General features: G+C 36.2%; 3 protein-coding genes across 7 annotated transcripts; 2 read left to right on the plus strand and 1 right to left on the minus strand.

Annotated features, from left to right (window-relative positions):
• The first annotated feature begins 9,656 nt into the window (after positions 1 to 9,656).
• On the plus strand, positions 9,657 to 12,965 carry LOC139769269 (uncharacterized). Its single transcript, XM_071700177.1, has 6 exons — positions 9,657 to 9,940; positions 10,033 to 10,199; positions 10,440 to 10,737; positions 10,844 to 11,008; positions 11,114 to 11,319; positions 11,503 to 12,965. The coding sequence occupies exons 1-6, from the start codon at positions 9,837 to 9,839 to the stop codon at positions 11,688 to 11,690; spliced, it is 1,128 nt and encodes a 375-aa protein (XP_071556278.1). The 5' UTR covers positions 9,657 to 9,836; the 3' UTR covers positions 11,691 to 12,965.
• On the minus strand, positions 11,707 to 13,696 carry LOC139769266 (RCC1 domain-containing protein 1). Of its 5 annotated transcripts, XM_071700174.1 has the most exons (7): positions 13,547 to 13,688; positions 12,985 to 13,224; positions 12,693 to 12,883; positions 12,479 to 12,608; positions 12,271 to 12,397; positions 12,022 to 12,196; positions 11,707 to 11,934 (listed from the first exon to the last, which is right to left on the minus strand). In XM_071700174.1, exons 2-7 carry the CDS (start codon positions 13,218 to 13,220, stop codon positions 11,762 to 11,764), a joined length of 1,032 nt encoding a protein of 343 aa, XP_071556275.1. In that variant the 5' UTR covers positions 13,221 to 13,224; positions 13,547 to 13,688; the 3' UTR covers positions 11,707 to 11,761. The 5 variants fall into 5 exon arrangements, with proteins under 5 accessions (XP_071556275.1, XP_071556273.1, XP_071556274.1 ...); XM_071700172.1 differs by having other exon boundaries at positions 11,707 to 12,196; XM_071700173.1 differs by having other exon boundaries at positions 12,271 to 12,608.
• On the plus strand, positions 13,656 to 16,574 carry LOC139769268 (ADP-ribosylation factor-like protein 3). The gene is made up of 5 exons (XM_071700176.1): positions 13,656 to 13,770; positions 14,567 to 14,695; positions 14,832 to 14,963; positions 15,508 to 15,744; positions 16,191 to 16,574. The coding sequence occupies exons 1-5, from the start codon at positions 13,768 to 13,770 to the stop codon at positions 16,230 to 16,232; spliced, it is 543 nt and encodes a 180-aa protein (XP_071556277.1). The 5' UTR covers positions 13,656 to 13,767; the 3' UTR covers positions 16,233 to 16,574.
• Positions 16,575 to 16,637: the final 63 nt, after the last annotated feature.

A 16,637-nucleotide genomic window follows, 5' to 3' on the forward strand; every position in this document is an offset into this window, starting at 1 on the left:
CAGGGCGTTAATTAATCCCCAGCTAATCAAGCAGCAGAGCCAGTCTTATCGCGTAAAAAGGAAAAAAAAACACCGCGAGCGCTATCGAGCGCGCGCCTTTCGGGCGCCGTCGTTTTTTATCGTTGTATCCAGCACGGCGGAAGCTTGTTTCTTAAGCGAAGCACTCCCTCACAGTCCCATTCAACCCATCAACCCTCTCGATTCGATCCCTCATGGGAGAGGACCCGGGTTCTCTACAACGGTGGCAGTAGTGAGCGGGTCAGTTACAGCCCGCCGACGTATAACGTTTAACAACGCGTCTTTTTTTGTACCTTACTTCTTTGTTCTCGTGTCCCTTCGTGATCGTTCGTCAAGTACAACAACAACAACACAACGGGGCGCAGGCGGGATAATAAAGCGTATCCCGCAAGCGCTCAATCGCGTACCTTCGTACCTTCTCGATCGAGCGCCCGATGCTCGATTGACCTTTACGCTCTACCCTCGATTTCTCCGCCCTTTCCCACCCTTTTCCCCCCTCCTCACCCCCCGCCCCCTCCCCCGGACACCCTCGTCCCGGATTTTCTCCCCCTTTTGATTTAAACGATGTATCTTCTAGTTATTAAGGTACCCGAGCTAAGTCCGAGGCGTATCGAGGATCGAACACTTCTCTCGACTCGAGATAAATTGTAATGTTACCGACGTGCTTAAAAAGGAAGTTTTAATTGAGCGCGAAAAAAAAGAATAGAGCGCGACTCGACGCGCGCGCGGTATCGTAAAAATATAACAAAAGTCGATTTAACCGTTGGCTTTTGACTGTCATTAAATTATCGCGTAAATGTCTATTTATTTATAGACGTTTTACTCCGAGGGCCATAATCTTATATTGATATAATTGGCGCCGCTGTGATAATTGTTGTTAACTGTAAATTAGCGCGAGATGTAACATGCGAAATCAGGTGCACCAATAATAGATCCGATCGAATGCCAAATGATCGTCAAAGGATTGCTTTTATGGCCAACGTAATACGAGAGCAATCGTGACGACACTAGCGTGCGAGTGAGTTTACCAAATTTAGGACAATATGGTATCGCGCGCGAGAAATTGCAACGCTATCGCTAAATCAAAATTAAGGGTATTTAATGTTGTGCTAAGAGAACCGCGCGATAGAATTGATATCAAGATGAGAATTGGAATTGAGAGGATCTCGATCCGACGATGTGCCTCGATCCAACCCACCACCCTATCTAGACGTAAAAAATACACTTTCCCGTTAAGCTTGAAAAGGAAAAAAAATCGTACGTAAAGCAACACGACCATGTACACAGCTCTCCTCGCAGGAGCACACACATACACATATGTTACACACATACGCAGACATTCACAAGCGCGAACACGCGGGTATACACACGCATATACGTTCGTAACGAAGTATACAGTCTTAGTGCAGCGTTTCATATAGTTAGATAGAGGCGGCGAGAGAATATTTTTTATATTCTACATGGATTTTACAGTTATATATTATCGTTTCGTACCGGAAGGGAGAAATTTAAGGCGCGTCTAACGCGGTATATAGATATGCATATTTACTATATATACGAAAGCCACACACGTACACACATACAGGCATACCCACACACACACACACACACACACACACACATATATATATATATATAACACACACGATCTCTGAAATACGTGTCGCCATTTATTGTTTAGATCGCGCGATTGTATATCGTTTATCAATCATTCTTACTGCGGTAGGCGCTGTCGTTTATCGTGTATACATATATACACGTGTGTACATATATATACGTACATTATTACATACCGCGAACGCACCCATACGTACGCGACACGTAAGGCATTACGTGTCACATTCGTGATCTCGTCGACGATTATATTATCTCATCGCTCAACGACACAGTGCGACAGGTTTATCTAACAATAAGGGCACCCTCGAAGGGCCGGTCGATTAAATGCAGTATCGACAGCAAGTGCGTGGGCACGTCACACAACGTGCATCCTTCGTACTTTCTCCTTCCGGCCCCGAAAAAGCTTTTCCTTACTCCCGTTCCGTGAAAGACAGTGCACGCCGGAGGAAAACACGGCGAGGATCGATCGCGAGACATCGCAGGGCATTCCGACACGCCTATACATATGATACACAGACACGCGTACACGCATATACACGTATGAGACGTTGCTGAAGCAACGTATTTGCAAATTAATGTACTGATCGTTTTTCGACGGAACGAGGTAGTCACGAGCAGAGATCGAAACCGGCATTATTTCGATTAAATGTAGCCATTCTTCCATGTTGTAGATACGGAAAAATCCGTAATCTTACGCATCAATCGCGTCGCACGAACACAGCGATTACCATTTTCTGTCGTGTCTATCGCATGAGAATCTGAACTTATAGGGAATTATGCCGGTATTCGATCGCTGATCGATCGAGGAATAGGAAAAGAAGATATACACACGTAAAATACGCGTACATGCGCCGGGCGAGAGCAATTTCGGAACCGAGTTGACGTACACAAACGTAATATGATGTAATTAGAATATATCGTTTTTAAAGTGTATAATTAGTAGTGTTATTTTCGTTACGACTTTGTTTGAACGTTCGACACGAGGGCGACGATTCATTCCGTCGTCGTTCGCATCGTCGACGACGGTCTCGTTCACCGTTTGCCGAAAGCAATGACGGGTTTGAAGTTCCAGAGACACCTATATAACTTTCTGAATTACAAAAACATTTTTTAAGGAATTAAAAATGGATATTCTACTATAAAAATATTGATAGCAAATACAATATTGTGGTCAAAATTGATATCTTTAAGTGATATAATGTTTTTGAAACGTAATATATCTGGAGCGCTTTGGGACTCCAATCGAATAGATTAGTTTATTTATCGCTGAATCCGTCATTGCGTACCGAAAGAACATCTTTTCTTTGAGAATAGAGATTTATACGCGAGCCGACGATGTTAATTCGACGATGAATCGACGCCGGGCAAAGAAAACGGGTGCGCATTTCGTGCGACAAGATGCGATTGAAGAAGGACGTTCGCGGGGAGAATTAGGCGAGTAATAATTGACGAGGCGTGGCGAAGTGGAAATTCATCGGCGGTCGTCTGCTACTAATTGGACCGCGATCAATTTTGGAGAAGCGAGCCAATCTGGCGCCGCGCGATAAACCAATTGAAGACCAAGGATTGTTGATACTGTTAATTGTTAATGCGGAGTCGGGATCTGATTTAATCGCGAGGCATTGTGTTATCGGTTTCCGAAGAAAGAAAACGAAAAGAAAACGTTTCTATTAATACGCGCGATTTGCCTTCGGGAAATTAAACAAGCGATCGCGCGTGATATGGAAATCTATGAAATATGATTATCCTTCCGCCTGTAGTCATCGTGATTGATATTATTAGCCCGACGCGCGATCCTCGAGTCCTCGAGCCCTTTAAACGCACATGGAAATCGAACACCGCGTTTTTCCAATACGGCTATGGGCGAAAAAAAAAAGTTATTCTGAAATCCAGGTTTCAGCTATCGGAAGCTAAAACCCACGCACAGTCTCAATCTCCATATTATTATCGGAGAATATTAAAATGCTATCGAAAATACATTCCGACCGATTATTACCAAAAAGCGCGGGCTTTAATTAAATTCTTTTTTAATAACTATACATCCGGCATAGAAAGAGGGAAAATACAAAATTTCTTCTAATCGTACGAACGGATGTTTGACTTCTAAAACGAATGTCGCGTATTATCGACGATAATTTTCCACTTCGTTGCGAAGTTGAATTAGATACACGATTTTTGCCGGCTAAACGCTTTTTCACGTCGACGAGAATTCGGCGCAGAAAAAGGAGCAAACTGGCAATGTGCGAAATTATGATAAAATAAATTTCATGTAAGCCTTTCGAGCGTCTTTCGTGCGACGAATATGACGTTGTATGAAATGTATGAAATGCATTCGCGAGCGGAGTTTTGGGAACGGCGAACGTGAGAATGAGAGCGAAAGAGGGAAGAAAGTGAGAAAGCACGGATGTGAGAAAGAGAGAGAGCACGCGAAAGGCGAGAGCGAGATCGACGAAAAAAAAAAAAGAAATCAAAGGGCATTTTGTTGTGCGCTCTGTGAATGAATGCGAGAGTGACGAAACGATCGCGATGCGTACGTGGTTCGTAGTTTTCGAACATGTGATACGTCAGCCGGCAAGCTCGATTTCCGGCCATCGACGAGGGGGAGAATTTCGGCCGTCTTCCGGCCGGCAAATCAAAAGGGGGACGCGGAAGTGTTCGCCGGAGGTCGACGCTGGCTGGGTGGCGCACCTTTTGAAGGTTCTTTGAGGTAGGAACGCTCTTTTGTTGACGGTTGATTGTTGTCAAAATGGTTGTGAGGTATATTACTATTTGAAGTATGTTAACGATACGAGAGGAAAGGCGGACGATACGGGCCGAACGGGAGACGCGGCGCGACCTTGATGAACTTGGAAGGAGGGGAGAGAGGATTCTAACGTTCAGAAGTTCCCTCAGGAAGGGTTCCTTAACCTCCAGCAAAGGGAACTGGTACCGCTATGGGAGGTATGCAAAAAATCCTTCCTTACTTGAAGTCGCTTCGCGCCGCTTCGCTCGCGAGGGCTCGGCATGGGGGAGACGAAAGATGGAAAACGTGCGCTCCACCCGATCTCGGGATTCCGCCGAGAGGCGAAATTAGTGGTAAATGCGAGCGTATAATGTGTACGCGACGCCCGCGATGTAAATTTGCTTTGACGTTGTTGATCGTTGCGTGTGAGTTCGTTACTAGTCCGTGAACGGCACGATTGCTTTATAATTCCGCAGCTGTAATTGATACGGTTGCGTCGAAAACCGGCCCCGAGTCGATTTCATTCCCGACCAAGTGTGTTGAGTTCTTAAATTTTATTTAGAGAAATGAAAGAAGCCGTAATCATCATTGTTCGTGCGATGAAACGTGAATTAGACAATACAAAACAATCGTATCTTCTTGGAAAAGTTTTAACTAAAGCTAGTTGATTCGTCTTTCTTTATTTAACTCTTTTTAAATTGAGGCAACTCTTAATTAATCGCTTAATCACTTAATCGCGTCGAATAAGGCACTTTTAGAATCTGTAATCAAACTAAAACCTTCCTATATATCTTTATTTTAATAACAATATATGTCCATGAATTGCATAGACGGAATTTAATATTTTAATAAAACGTATACGCCGCAGTATTTCTTAACATTGCTTAGGTTTAGCGTATAATTTTTTTATATATAGAAAATTATATGTTAAATTATATTTATATATATATATGAAAAATTTACCATTGCGGAAAGAGATAAAAAAAGAAAGTGCGAGCGACGAAGGCCAATGAAAGGGAAAGATGCGTTTTCGCGCAGCGCGCGATTTCCTATAAATTGTTATTGTTAATTATTATCACTTGTCGCGTGATTAAGACGAATTAGAACGCCAAAGGAGGCCGTGAGCGCCTGATCTAGCGAATTATTCCGTGAGCGCACGTTTTCCTTGCGTAAAGACGAACGCGATGTACCGTTTCGTCTCCGAAAAAGAAGCGTACAACTGGCATTACATTATACGCGGAGTCTGGTCCGAGTATGTAAGCGCCGACGACGAGAAATCGGCGATGGCAAGAGAGTCGCGGCGCACCGTCCCGCGTTCCCTCGGGGAAACTGTTCTGAGAGAGCGCAGACGCACCCGTCGGCTCGACCAGGCTCGGCGGAAAGAAACATGAGACTGATATAAACCAGTATTCGTGCGAGAAATTGCAAATTGCGAGAAATTGCGCGGCGTAGCCTTAATAAGAAAGATTAATTAGGTTTATTCGGCGACCGATGGCGTCGGTCCCGCGAAAAAAAAATCATATTCAATTGGCTGTACAAGCGGAAAAGGGGATAAGTAGGAAAAGAAAAAAAAAGAAATACCTCTCGTCGCGAGGGTTGACGCGTCGGGAGGATCGAGATACCGTCGATCGTGACCGTTGCAGACGTCGTCCGCCCTCGCACGGCGATGTATCTAGTGAGAGTATAATGTTATTAGGTAAACTTAAGCGTACTTTAAAAGCGAAGTGCGGAAGGAGAGAACGGAACGCAATGCCAGTTGTAAAATGGGATAGGTCGGGGATAGGGGAAAGATGGGGCGGGGGATAATAACGCGAGAAGAACGTGTTCCGATGACGCGCGAGACTTGTCCCCAGTGATAACGAAAGGGATATTCGCGGGAGGGAAAGATGGGACGAAAGGAAAGACACGGGAAAAACGGCACCGAGATCGGGGGCGGGAGGGTAACAAAGCGAAATGCTGGGTAAATAACGGGACACGAGAAAAGTAAAAAGCGATATGTATACATATAATCGCGATATATATATATATATATATACATATATGTAAATATATCTATATAAAAAAAAATATATATATATATTTATGTATGTGTGTATGTATATTTTATTAAATGGCGTAAACGCGTATTTAACTTTCGGTACGGGATTATCGTTCTTTCGTTTTTTCCCTTTTTACTGTTGTTTGTTTTTCGTTTGTCATTCTTCGCGGTACCGTTTTTTCGGGGGACACCCTGTCAACGCGTTCCGCGAGATACGATTCGAGTGTACACACTCGCGCACACGCAATGCTGTTTCATGTGTATACGCGATAGAACTATTTCGGAATACGGTTGCGGGGGAGGGACAAAAGGGAAATAGAGAAACGACAGCTTTATACCGATAGCGGGACAGTAGTTATTTGCAACACGTGCACACACACGTATGACACACACGCATACACATGTAAAGCGATCCAAGCGATACACACAAAAAAAAATTGTATGAATATAACGTTTGCAGTTAGGTGGGACCAAAAACGACTTTATATCTCTATGTGCATATCCAAGCAACGTGTAATTTAATTAATGAATTAATTAATTATCCATTATTAATGACTAGGTAAAGTAAAAGATCCATTGATAGCAATCGAGAACGATGACGAATGATTAACGAGTAATTAGCCTATTAAGTTTGTTTATTGATACATTATTCTATGATATAATTATTATTATTATTAACTTTATTGCCTTTATTATTATTATTTTATTATTACATTAATTGAAATGACGATGATAATATTATTTAAACAATGTTTTAAGGCGATTATCTAGATATCGAGTAGAGAACACAGTACGTATCTATAATTATTAATTATTTTTAATTATTATTATATTCTTATTATTATTATATTATTATTATGAGACATTTTGTTGTATTATTTTCAATAAAATCGATTGAAAAATATTCAATTTACCAATTGGTTAATTCTCGCTTCTCCGCATGTATCACGCAACTGCATGTTCCCAATTTCTTTCTCGTCTCAATATTTGCGATAATGCAATTACGTTTAAAGTCAAAAGTAATTTGTAAGTGAGCAAGATAACGAAAGAAATTGAAACATTTCATTGTTCATACACGGGGAAGCGCGCCTTATCCCAATGTCCGTTGCGATCTCAAAAAGAGCATTGTTTGCGATTGCGAAAGTTTTCTAAAATTAATAGAGGTTTTTGAGTGCATTAACGAAAATAAAATATTGCTAAATTTTTTAGTCGATTTAGATCTTTTTTTTTTAATTAATGTGTTCTTAAGTTGTTCTCTATAGAGTATTTCATTACATAAAAAAATATAAATGACTGAGAAAATATATTAATGTAATGTAATAATTAACAGCAAAAGAGAAGAGATAAAAATTTGTCTGATGTAATAATTGATAAATCACTGAGAAGCAGTAAATTGTTGCAAATAAAGAGATACAAATTGTACGTTTTAATTAAGAATACTATTTTTCAACAATAATTAGAATTTTTTTAATGTCTTTAAAACCTGTATGTTTAGAATATATTGCACTTATTTGTCGAAATAAATTTGCAATATTCTGTAGGAATGGAAATTTCGCAAGAACTCTGATTCTCTTAGAAAACTTGATGCGCAGTGAACGAAGTCATGATATTTGCGATCGTAACTGTCACCATCTATGTATATGTACTTACATTCACTTATTTTACTTTAATTCACCGTTAATTAATTCCATTAACCGCGTCTGTATACGATTATCTCTCCGCTACCCTCCGACCACCCAATCCTTCAAATCTCTCCTCTTCGTACCTCTCTATCCCTCTTACTCTCACGTGTCTCCAGATAATTTTCGTGACTCGGTAAGAGCGGGGGGGAAGATGGAATATAAACCAAAAGTGAAATGTGAAACGGGGAATGCGAGGTAAAACGGGGGTAGAATGAATTTAACAAAGAGAAAGTCAGAGAGCGTATTATTATGGGACAAAAAAGAGAAATAGGAGAACCAAATGATGGAAGAGAAGAAGAAGCCACGGAACAATAGACAAATGAAGAAAAAAAAATAGTTGTAAAAGCCACACACGTAAAAAAGCGCGTACACATACATACATACACGTACACACAAAAAAGGAAAACACAAATGTACTAAGTAAGTTCATACTGCGTATTGCCTTTCTGACTTCGGTGTGAAAATATATAAATAAAAAAAAAAGTCAGTCGCGCCGGGGCACGCGTATGTTCGCGCATACATATTATATATTATAGTTATTAGCGTTCGACGAGAGAGACGAGGACTAGCTGCTTCCGCTTCTTCCTGCCAGCCCACATTGTACCTTTCTCTTTCCCTTACATTCGTTTCTGCAATTCGATCCTTTCATTGAGAACTCTTCAACAAGTAAAAAAAAGAAAAAGAAAAACACTTTACAAGAGAAGATCGGCGACTTCCGGCTTTATGTCCGATCGAAGTTGCATCCCTTTCCTTCCTCCTATTTTTTACGAGTTCTCTTAAGATTCGTATTTAAAAAGAGACTCGCTATGTTTCCGGTTGATTAATTCCCGCTTGTTCGCGTCCCCGGGGCAGGCGGACGCGGAAGCAGCGGACGGCAGTATCCGTCGCGAAAACTTTTTTCACGGTTCCGTAAGAAAAAGTCCCACGCCGAAGTCCGCGCGTCCCCGCCGACTGTGTCTGTTTCATGTTTTTCAATATTTGTAATTTATCGATAAAATTATAAAAGGTATCGATACATAACAGTCTAAAGTGTGCGCTACTCTACATAATAATATTATATATAAAAAGTATAAAAGTATACATTATATATATATTATATATATATACATATATATTATATATGAAAAGTATAATATATATATATTATACATACATTGGGATTGGTGAGAATATACGGTTTTTTCGCTTTGGAGTGTTATTTTCTGAAAATATTGAACAAAATATGGAAAAAAAATTAATAAAACCAATGAGTAAAAACAAAACAAATGTAATATTTTTTTTTCGTTCTCACCCGATGTACGACACGTCGTCAGCGACAGGCAATTCTCTGTTGGATTTTGCGATTGCATTCATATCGCGTGAATGCACAAGTGTGAATATCTAATGCAAATAACTTTATATGACGTGTAACATTTCGCTTTTAATGCATAATATATGAAACCGTCCAACATATTAGATTCTGAAAAAGATTCAGTATTTTAAAGAAGAACATAATGAATTCATTAGCAAGGATAATAAGGTTTTTTAATATACATTTAATATTTAATATTAGTTCAAAATGTTTAATTTTCATGGATTTAGGTAGTATCTTGTTAAGTTTCTGAAATCAATATATGAACATTACCATCATATATGTTTGCTTTATACATATCAGACGTTTATTGATTATTATTAACGAAAATATTACTACATTGTAATAATAGTAATAATTTTATAAAAACTTTGTTTTATCATATAACGTTTATCATTGAAAGTACAGATGTCCGAAAGAATTATGTACATGCCGACTCTTCCGAGCACTTTTAACAGTCTCGTTGAGAAGACAGTGAAGATCGAAACGGAGGAACCACGATATGTCATCGAGTTGGTGAAATTTTAGACATAAAAGTTATTCGAACTTAACAAACTTAATAAAAAAGGAATTATGAGATATTGAATATTTAATAAATGTACAGATTGCTAGGTGATCTTTTGGGAGTTAAAGACTACAAGACTAATAAAGCTGCTTTCTGGTTTCTGGACATCGTAGCTCTTCAAGTTCTGCGTTACAAAAATTGTCTAGATGATCATCATAGAAGTATATTAATTAGCTGGTTGGTTGGCGAAATGAAATTAATTCGAGGTGATTTTTATCGAATTGATATATGTTAAATAAAATATTTCTTACATGCAGGGAGACTATTTAAAAAGAAATATAATGCTCTTATATAAATAAATTTGCCAAAATAAAGATTTATATTTATTTATATACGTTTATCTGAATTTTTACATAGTATCATAATTAAGTAAAATAGGAAATTTTATACATGGTATAATGAATTAGTAAAAATATATTTTTTAGAGACATAGAATATTTTTATAGATAAGAAGTTACTTCGAGAAGACTTTTTTAAAGAAATGAAAATATTATTTCTCTATGTTGCTGAGAAATTATCCAATAACGATCAATTGCTGCATTGGGAGTTACTTATGGATGCATATTCTGAAATTATGTCACAAAATTTTACCACTGATGCATCTGCCAACAGTGAAGCGGGAAATTTAATTACGAATAAATTATCTGAAAAGGAATTAATTACAGAAGATGCCAAATATATGTCTCAAGAGAACAAATGTTCTTTTATCGGAAGAGACTTGACAAATTGTAATAATGGAAACAGGTAAATTGAAGAAAGTAAAATCCTTCATTATCATGAGTCACACACTTTACATTACTTTATTGTGCCGTTTTTTTAAGTAAGTTAAATAAAGATTATCTTATTTTAGTGTAACAAATGATTTGCAAGAGGAGTTACCGACAAACTTTGAAACTTCATCAACTACAGAAAATTCACAAAGAGATATATTCACAGATACAAACGCAGTCGGATCTTCTAATTTAACGAATCCAAGCAACATCCTGGATATAATTGTTGAAGCAACATACAATATGTACGTATAAGAAAATACAGCACATTATTTCAAATATTTTTTAATGTTAAAAAAAAATAGATAATATACAATATAAGATTTTATCGTTGTTCAATTTTTAAATAGGTATGCTAATGAATTGCGATATTCCCTTATATATGCAGTTTTTGTAAAACCAATACAGATACAAATCTTTCATATGCCTCATACTTTTCGAGTACCACGTCAAATTAAACTGGCGGATCCCGGAGGATCATTTGACATACAGCTTCGCGACCGATTGGAAAAGATTGCTAGTGAATCAATAATTAGCAATGGCAAAAAATTTAAAGGTAAATAGCGTAATAAAGCAATTATGAATTTAGTTATTCGATACGATATAATGATGCAAAAATATATCTTTTTATATTTTATTACAATTATAATGTGCTTATTTTTTATTTTGTTACGCAGTCGTGTAGTGTGTTCCGCAATGTTACATGATAATTAAAAACTGATAAATTTTTCGTTTTCAGGAAAGAAAATGACTGATGATATAAGAAAAGGAAAAATAATTAAAGATGTAGACATGGAAATTCCTCCGACACCACCACCTTCGTTAATCGAGGAAGAAATGTTAGCCAATAATCGTCGATTTATTCTACCATTGATAGAAGCGAACGAAGCGGCACAGATCTATGAAATGCATGCAGGGAACATGTAATGTGATAATACGAACATCAGACTGAAAGAATATTTTATTTCGTCTTGACCAATAATTTACAGTACAATATGTTATTCTGTGATTATCGCCGTGCCCCATTCACGACATTTGAATTTTTTCACTGTTTTAGGATCTAGCGATTGAATGTCCAGTTTGACAAAATTATACGAATTTTCCAAGTTCCATTGAAGTTTTCCTAGTTGACCGTACTTGTTAGAGCCACAGCCCCAAAAGAAACCGTCGTCTGAAGAAAAAACAAACGTCATTTTTCTTCTAGGAAATACAACCTTTATTAAAATTTTTGCGTCTGTGTGGAGAAGATTTATTTTACCTGTTAAGCATATAGTAAAAGAATTTCCGCATTCGACTTTTTTAACATTAATTTCTATATTCTCTCCACTGTCGTTTTTAAAATCTACTAAAGTTGGAACGGCGTGAACTTTTTTGTCCTTGCTTTCAATTCCTAGTTCGCCATTTGAATTCCATCCCCAAGTATAGAGATCGCCCTATTATTTGAAAATTAATTTTACTTACATTTAATGTTAGATGTCTCAATTAAACTAGTTTTTTTTACACTGACCTGATCAGTGACTACGGCGGTATGCCAACCACCTGCTGATATTTGCATTACTTTCAGACCTGCCAAGGCTTCGATAAGTTTCGGATTATCACAGTTTTCTAAATCATTGTGTCCTAATTGACCACGTCTACCATTGTGAATTATAATAATTATTTCATTTATTAAATAACATAAACTTAATAAGAACATGTTTGCATATGTAACATACATTCCCATCCCCATTGAGTAAACATCGCCGTTCTCAGCCAATAAAATAGTATGGTCAAAACCACAGGCAAGATCAACAAACTTGACTCTCTTTGGCATTTCAACCAAAAGCGGGGCATTAAATACGCGTCCTTAAAAAGTAGAAAAACTTGAGTAAAAATACATTTAATTAAAACACGATGTAATGCTTAAGCTGAGTATTTCTTATTGCACACCTAAATTAGTTAAAACTACTGTACATCCTGCTTGTGACAGTTTGATGGCGTGTTCAATCTGCATGTTATCATTGCTGGGAATAAACGGTGTTACTTTTTGCCAAGAGTCGTCATATATTTTATATTTCCAGATTTCATTGCGTGTGGACAAAACAACTACACTATCCCGACCAGGAGCAGCCAGTTCACAGCTATATTGAAAAATGAAATATTTATACAACAAATTTATAAATAAAAAATATTTATTAAAATCTGTAAAGAAGAAAAAAAGAAGATATTTTGTGTTTATTGCCTTCCCGACTCCTCTGGTATCTGCATTAAATGTGGCCTGTTTCTGTCATCTTTCTCACTGATTTTACCCGTGATATATAATTTTGTATCTTGCCACAGAAGAAAGTAATTCCACCCAATCTCAATGTCTGTGATTCCAGGAAATGGAATTTGAGTAAAATGCGATATCGATGTGACAATCCCATCCTGGTTTGAAAACAGTGGACTGGCATTTAAGCCGGCATAATACACCGGCATGTCTCTGTAAATAATAAAAATATAACATTATTTTTTATTATTACAAATTAATGTCTTACTTTATTATTAATTTTTTATTATTAAAATTCTGTTATCACTTTCAACTTTACATAATTAAATTATCTAAATTCTAAATTATCTGATAAACTATTTAAATAATAAATAATCTCATCACTGAGGCATAATTAAAAAAACAATATGCTTTTCATCAAAAGGAATAGAAGTACACAATAAATAAATGAAATATATAATAGGTAAAACAGTAATGTATTTATTTATCTACTGTCGTTTCACAGAAGAAATATTAATATATCGAGTATTCGCACGTGGTAACCGAACTGTAGCTTCTTCCAACGGTATCAAATGCGTTGATCAGCACGTAACATCAGTCAGAATGTGCAGATGTCACCGTTCTCCTTGGATACTTGGATACCAGGAAAACAACACAATCTGATATAACGTAATGGAAATCGTCGAGATAACGCAGTAAACCGTTAACACGTCTTCGTTCCAGGTTCCAGTACCTGAAATATATATCAACAAGAAGATGGTAAAAAATGTCACGTGAATTAAATCCAAATGCACTATTATGCACTCTTTTCTTTCCCTCCCCACCACCGCCTGATACACTATTGATTGCACGAAATAATCGAAACATAACCTCTGCGAAGATTTTATTGCAGTATACAAAATTTATACCAAAACGCTACATAGAAAGTTGAGAATTGCGAAGTACATCGTTGAATAAAATAAACAATTTTTATCAACTTTTTATGTACAAAAATTCACTTGCAATTTCTGCGCACCTTATACATATCTCTCTTCACACTCAGAATCTCAGAATGACATTGCGGGCTATATTCTCATCGTCATAACTCGTACACATTCAACAGTCACAGTATATAACTAAAAAAAGGGAATTATCTTCTTGGAATTGCATGCACTGATTACACGAAATTCAAAATATTTATATACACGAGAATGTTGTTTCTCGTAATCGCAAAATTCTTGATTTTTTTATAACATAATAAAATAATATAAATATAAATTTATATTTATAAATAGTATGCTAAGGAAATACACAAAATTGCATTTATTTATTCTCTATATAAAATAGATATTTCAAAGTAGAATTTCTAAGCTTTCACGAGACCATGAGTGCAATATAATAAATAATGCAGATCTTTTTCTTCTTTTTTTTATATCAATTCACTATAATTTAATTATTGGTATAAAAAAATAATGCAGCCTTTATATATATTAGCATTTAAATTACAAAGCTATTTCAAACAATTTTTACATAATACTGCAATTAATCGCAAATAATTAAACGTATAAAATGTCAGGGTCTGCTTGCTATCTTACGAAAATTGCGATCAAGTCCTGATAAAGAGCTTCGATTGTTGCTGTTGGGTCTGGATAATGCCGGAAAGACGACTATCTTGAAGTCTTTGGCAAGCGAAGATATCACGCAAGTAAACCTTTGTTCTTAATTTCCATAATAATAATTTTTTAAAAAGTGTGCTAAAAATTGACATTAAAAATATGTTTAATATTTGGAAAATCATGCAATATACATGCATATACATATAATAAACTGATTTTATTAAGGTGACTCCAACACAAGGTTTTAATATAAAAAGTGTCCAAAGCGAAGGTTTCAAATTGAACGTTTGGGATATTGGTGGAGCTCGAAAAATTCGACCTTATTGGCGAAATTATTTCGAAAACACGGATGTACTTGTAAGTCTTTATTACGCTCAAACTTTGAAGTTTTAATGTAAAAATTATTAATTATATTTTGTTTTGTTACTATTTAATAATATAATTTTTATGTGACATTTTTTGACAATAATGAAATACAGTAAATTATTTTATTGCAAAATTTAATATGAAAAATATAATAAAAGAAGAGTAATTTGTGTTGCTCTCTATGTCATAACTTAATTATTATTTTAATAATCAGAAGCAGTCATGTGTGTTTTACATACCTAATATTTTTTGAAACAAGAATTATGTATTTTCAAATATTGCAAAATTCTATAAGTGTAATAATTATAACGATACAATTTCAATAAAGAGCATTTTATGCTTTCTGATGTAATTGTCGATTTTATTTAACAAATATTACAAATTAATTATTATTACATTCAAGAAGTGTCTATCACTTCTGTGTGTTTATTAATAAAGATAATCTTATCTTAAGATTTGTGCAGATATTTTAGACTCGTATCTTTCTTCCTAAATAAAAATAAAATTAAAGTTTTGTAATGTTTGTTGGCAATAGATTTACGTCGTTGACAGTGCAGACATCAAAAGGCTGGAGGAAACGGGACAGGAATTGTCAGAACTTTTACTCGAAGAAAAGCTACGCGGAGTTCCATTGTTAGTATATGCGAATAAACAAGACCTGGGACACGCCGTGACGGCAGCCGAGATAGCGGAAGGGCTCGGTTTACACAACATCAAAGATCGTGATTGGCAAATACAATCGTGCATCGCTGTCGAGGGCAAGGGCGTGAAGGTATGTAGCAATATTGCTCTTAAATTTTTAAATGTGATATAATATTTATGTGCATAATTATCATTTTATCATTAATAGTTGTCATATTTTAGTATATTGGACAATATATATCTAGACTGCTAAAAATGATTCTAGAAATGTAAAAATGGTGATTTGAAAAATAAAATTTTAAATTTACATTAATGTACAATTTTATGGAATTATATGTATATATATTTAAAAACTGATAAAGGATGGCATGAGAGTCAGACGCGGTTAACGGTGCGTAAAAGATCAGTGAATTGGATCTTTTACGCACCGTTAATCGCGTCTGACTCTCATAGCCATCCTTTATCAGTTTTTATTTAATTTCGAGAGTCCAATATTCATTTTCTTATTGTATATATATATATATATATATTTATGTTATTATTTGCAACTTTTAGAAATAAGTTCTCTATTTTCAGGAGGGTTTAGAGTGGGCATGCAAGAACATTAAAAGGAAGTAATAAGCACGCCATGCAAGTCGAGAGAGATACGGTCGACGTTTATGCCACCCTAGGGCGCACGAAAGGAACAGGCTTACACCATCCCCATTGTACATTTTACACATGATCTTTATTTATTATATCTTTTAACTACTATTTACAAAAAGTTACTGAGAACAATTGTTGTTTGTGGATTCGATATGAATAACGTACGAATGTCGAACGTAGGTCTTTACAAACCCGTCGTCATATCGAACATATCCAGTTGTCGGACTTCCGTCCATTTCGGACTCGAGAAGTTCTATTTTTCGCATAAAAGAGAGTCTGTAATAGCGAGTCCATAAAATATATACTGCAAACTAACGTGCCTTCTTGATGTTTTAACTATAATAGATTAGATTTTTTTATAGATTTGTCTAGTAAGAA

Source organism: Temnothorax nylanderi, unplaced genomic scaffold (assembly GCF_030848795.1).
Source record: "Temnothorax nylanderi isolate EJ_2023f unplaced genomic scaffold, tnyl_v1.0 TNYL_tig0021_pilon, whole genome shotgun sequence".
Classification (NCBI taxonomy): domain Eukaryota; kingdom Metazoa; phylum Arthropoda; class Insecta; order Hymenoptera; family Formicidae; genus Temnothorax; species Temnothorax nylanderi.